The following is a 5,018-nucleotide window of genomic DNA, read 5'->3' as shown; positions in this document are numbered from 1 at the left end:
TGATATCTTCAAACATATATTTTATTCAAAAATAAAAATATCATCGTTTTCTCAAAATCACGTATAGCCATATTATAACATCGACTGAGATAACGAATAAAATGAAATATTAAAATCACGATGTATCTCGCTGCATTGCGCGAGTACGCTTCTAGTTTTTATAAGGATAATAATTAAGTATTATGTTAAAACTTCACGATTATCCTAATTATATTTAATATATATATATAAAATAAGATATTTATCTTGTATTTGATTATGTTTATATGTAGTTAGTTACACGTATTTAAAAATAGAGCTTTAATAAGTTGTACTTGCGTACAATTTACTTGCAATATTGAATTTCAAGTACTATGCACCAATAAATAGTACCTCATGCATAAAAAATGATTTTTAAGAGTTTTTGTCAAATGCTTTATAATATAGTGTAGATTATTACATATAATTCTTACGAAATCCTATAAAATACCAATCATCCACTCTAGGTTTCAGAATCCTATGTTTATAGGATTTCAAATCAAAAAAAATCTATCAAACCAAATATGAGATTTGAATTAAATTCAATTTCAATCAATTTTTACAAACTTTGATTAAAAAAAAAAATCAAATCTTACAAACTAAACGGGCCTATGCATGATCCTGGGCCTGAGCTTGGTAGATAATTTAGTCCAATTATGTTTGAGTGACCTTGAATTTATACAATTCTGTATTTTTAAGAACATCTCAAATGGAAATTCAAAATCTTCAAAAATAAAATTATATTCGACTTTAACTATCTTTTTATTTTGAAATTTTCAATATTGATTATATTATTAAAATATTTTATATATTTAATAAAATATTATTTCTCTTTTCAAAACATTTCCAAAAGAATATGTATCTTTTATGGTAATCAATTGTCGAAGTTCTACAAATTTAGAGAATGTAACATTCTCTCTCGTTTTATCTATTTTTAAAAATCCGTTGAAGAAAATAAAACTTGTTGAAAATTCCCAAAATCTCCAAATGTCGTAATAGCATAAATAGAGTTGTGTTATTGTCTTTCACACTAATCTAATACCAAATCCTACAGTAGAAATACTGATTTCATCAATCAAAGTAGTATTATTATGCTTGTATTTTTGTTGATAATTTTTCAAACTGTGTTAGGGTTTATTTATTTTTATTAATAATAGTTTTTTGCTCCTTGGTAATAATGTGTAGGTTCGTGTGACGATAATCGGTGGTCGTAAGAATGAATGCAAATGATAATGCTTACCCCTACCCTTACGTTTACCCAAGATGATGTAAAGTCTTATATATAGGAACATTTCATTAGAAACCCAAGAAACATCATATTCATTGTGAATGTATGATTCATTATGAATAATATATCTATATTTATCATGAATGTGTAATTTATAATGAATAATACTATCATATTCATCATCAATGTTCTAATAAAAAATTAAAACACATGACGCACCATAAATAGTTTCCAAATCTACGATTAATTTTGCATTTTTAATAAAACTTTTATGTATTTATCCCTCAAGTCAATGGTTCCAAATGCATATTGACACCAATAAAAAATTATGAACAAGTGATTCTATCGTTTTCTCTTCTTGTCCTTTGAGAAAGATGATGCTGCTACTTCCATACTGCTGCAGGTTGGTAAATGGTCCAACTGTGAAATCTGCAACTGATTTGGTTTTTGTAATCATAAATCAATCATTTCATCTTATGTTTCAACTAATCATCATCAACCCATTAATCATTACAAAAAATGAAGAACAAGAACATGTATTTATTACCAGTTTTTAAACTTCATTATTTGTAAAAAGACAAAAAACTCTACCTACACCAAAGAATCACAATAGATGACAATCGCAAATTCCATAAGTAGCACTTCACTTCACACACTACACTGTATATATATATGAATGATGTTATATTTATTATAATTTTAAAGTAAATCCCAGCTGAATTTGGGATGTATTGTATTGCCATTGCCATTGCCATTGCCATTGCTTGATGACGGGGGTGCTGGTGTCGAGTCAAAAGTCTCCCATTCTGTAGTAACCAAAACTTTTTCTTGCTGTTTAGTTGGCACCGGTACGGTTGAAAAATTCCCAACCGACCGTCTGGAATTAGGGAAAAACCCACCACCACCATGTCCGTTTGAGTTTCGGTGTTCTTGATTTCCTGGAATTGGTGATGCCGCCCGCAGCGGCGGCTTTGAGACTGGGACTTGACTCCCACTTCCGGTGCTGCCTGTAACCGAGTTTTTAATCTTTAAAACATCGAGAGTTTCCACGTACTTCTGAACCCTTTTCACCTGCAAAATTCATCAATCAAGATAATCGCTTAATTGTTGTTAGTTTGTTACTAGGTTATCCTGTTTGAAATCAAGAACCTAAAACAAAAATACCTGCATTTTTCTCTGTAATTTTACATCTCCTTCAGCCATAATTCCATCCAATTTAAGCAGCTGGTTCATCAATAACTCGATTAGATTTAACAGAGTCTTCTCCGCCACTTTCCCTCCTTTCGAAATAACCGATTCAAACGCCGACACCTTCAAAATCCAAATCCAAATCATAACCATAAAGATTTTATATATAACTAACGTAATTGAATTGTTGATTGTAATGGGTTATGTACCTGGCCTGCAAGTCTATCGACCTCCAAGCTAATTTCAGATATTGATTTAGCCGCCTTCTCCATTTTTGCATTTTTTCTCATCTCAAGATACCTTTTTTCTTGGCTAATTGGGTCTTCCAACAAAACCATCTTTGATCGATCCTTAACACCCACAACATCCAGAAAAGTTTTCGAGTTCCTTTCTTTATCTTTATACATCAGTTTTTGATCTTCATGGTGTAATCCTGTCGGCCCAGATAACATCTTCTTCAATTCCCCTGTAATGCCCAGAACCAGATTACAAGACTTGAAAAAAATCAAGAAACCTTTGGATAATTTGAATTGAAATAGAGGAGTAACTTAATTACCAAAAGTGGCTTGAGAACTGATATGGATTTCATGGTATATCGACCCGTATTTGACCCGAACTCTAATAGTTGGTGGAGGAATTCGCGTATGTTCTGCATTTGGATCTCGTTTCTGGACCAGCATTCCTCCTGGCCGGACCTCCCATTCGTTATCACCACTACCGTTGATGGAAGTGGGTTCCGTTGGCTTCGTCTTCATACGCATCATCTTTGATCTGTTTTCCTTAACCAGAGTTGGGGTTTTAGATTTCAAAGATTGGGGAGAAGTGGTTGAGAAAGAAGAAGACTCAGATCAAAGCGTTGACCATGGAAGGATCGGCGACGGTGGTATGATCATAGATAGAGATACCCATTTGGAAGAAAAAGAGCAGCCATTAATATCTGAATTCAGCAGTACACGAGTCGTATCCGGAGAGTCACGCGTGTCTAGAGAGAGAAACAAGTGATTGGTTCGAAACTGAAACACGCAGTTGACAATTCCTCCAGAAGCCGACTGCCGGAATTTCCCACCAGTGCCGGAAAATCAAGAATCTAGCGATCCAAAAATCAAGTCTTTTAGTGAAAATATCGACAAAGAAAGTGGAGATGGGAAGACAAAACTAGGAAAATGCCAGACAAAATCTAATTGTAGCAGGTGAAACCTGCCAAAATATTGTATTTAAAGCTGCAATCTTTAGTTTTCTGATTTGGGCGAAGGAAAGAATCAATGCAGATGCAAATAGAAATACAAAAATTGGGAAACAAAATTAATATATTTTTCAAGGTTTGAATCTTATTCCTCTTCTTCTCTCCTTTGCCAACAAGATTGAAAGGAAAGTCCAGAAACTTATGGAAACCAAAAATTATATATATATATATATATATATAATTATTTATTGTATAAATACCAATAAATAAATAAATAAATTATAATGGAAGGTAGCTTTCACATTGACTCTACTTTCTTTTCATTTTTTATTTTTTAAATAAATGATTTAAGACCAAAAAGAAAAATTGGTTTGTTATTTAGTATGTATTTTGAATTAGAGATGAGATTAAGCAAATGTAAATGAATGTCATTTTAAAAATTAAGTTGAATGATTAACAGTTAATAATATATGATAATGATGATTTAGTCTCGTTTATGTAAAGTAAATATAAAACGAACACGACTCTATAAAAAAGTTGATATGTGTCAATTGATTAAAGATAAGAAGAATGTTGTAATCATCACAAAAAATTGTTAATTAAACTTTAAAAATAAGAATTTATTAATTTTATTTAAACATTTAAATATAATAAATACGATTTTAAATAATGCAATGAATTCAAATACTATGTACGAAGACCCTCTTAAATAACCATTATTTAATGTCGCTTATTTTTATGATTTTATTTCTAAATCTTCCTGATTTTATAATAAAACAATTCCTTTTTTTCAAATTTACTAAAAGTAGTATAATAATAAATGGATAAATTCATGCATTAAAATTATACTTAAAATTTAAAGTAATTATTAAATATTTTATTGTTTTTAAAATTATTGAAAATAATCCTAAAAAAATAAAATAATAATAAGGTAGCACCGACAGTTGGGGTAAGAAATGGACCGACCTTTGCATATTTTAGAAAAAATGGAAAGGAAGGATGTACCGACACTTCAAAGTTTGCGACCACCCACGAAGGACTACCTAATTTTTATTCCTCGATATACTCCACATTTATATTATCAGTAATATTTTTATCTGACTTCGAAACAATACAATTCTTGATCAGTCTTTTAAATCTACGTATTTTTAAACCTTGATCAGTTAACGACGGATTTGAAAACGAGATTGGACATCCGTTTTAAAGTAAGGATCAAATTAAAGACTTACCAATACCCTTTTAAATGCGATTTTTCGAGTCATAAAAGAAAACTATAAGTTGGTACTGCGTTTGTGACATCAATTGTTACAGAGTGAATTTTGTTGATAATGATGATTAAATAGATATTTGATTTTAATGATTTCATATGTTATGGTCTGAAATAATTAAATTAAATACGTT

The 5,018-nt window shown here is 30.6% G+C and overlaps 1 protein-coding gene across 1 annotated transcript; it reads right to left on the bottom strand.

The window, feature by feature from the left end:
- Positions 1–1,769: 1,769 nt before the first annotated feature.
- On the bottom strand, positions 1,770–3,746 carry LOC112517327 (BAG family molecular chaperone regulator 2-like). Its single transcript, XM_025124725.1, has 4 exons — positions 2,991–3,746; positions 2,644–2,900; positions 2,411–2,557; positions 1,770–2,317 (listed from the first exon to the last, which is right to left on the bottom strand). Exons 1-4 carry the CDS (start codon positions 3,196–3,198, stop codon positions 1,946–1,948), a joined length of 984 nt encoding a protein of 327 aa, XP_024980493.1. The 5' UTR covers positions 3,199–3,746; the 3' UTR covers positions 1,770–1,945.
- Between the last annotated feature and the right edge of the window lie 1,272 nt (positions 3,747–5,018).

Source organism: Cynara cardunculus (assembly GCF_001531365.2).
Source record: "Cynara cardunculus var. scolymus isolate 2C chromosome LG 1, CcrdV1, whole genome shotgun sequence".
Classification (NCBI taxonomy): domain Eukaryota; kingdom Viridiplantae; phylum Streptophyta; class Magnoliopsida; order Asterales; family Asteraceae; genus Cynara; species Cynara cardunculus.
Note: the sequence above shows the minus strand (reverse complement) of the source record. Positions and strands in the feature narration are given on the sequence as shown.

Coding starts and splice junctions, on each gene's coding strand:
- LOC112517327 (XM_025124725.1), bottom strand. CDS start 3,198: ATGATGCGTATGAAGACGAAGCCAACGGAACCCACTTCCATCAACGGT. Junction 2,901..2,990: donor CAGTTCTCAAGCCACTTTTG/GTAATTAAGTTA, acceptor TGGGCATTACAG/GGGAATTGAAGAAGATGTTA. Junction 2,558..2,643: donor TCGATAGACTTGCAGGCCAG/GTACATAACCCA, acceptor TGGATTTTGAAG/GTGTCGGCGTTTGAATCGGT.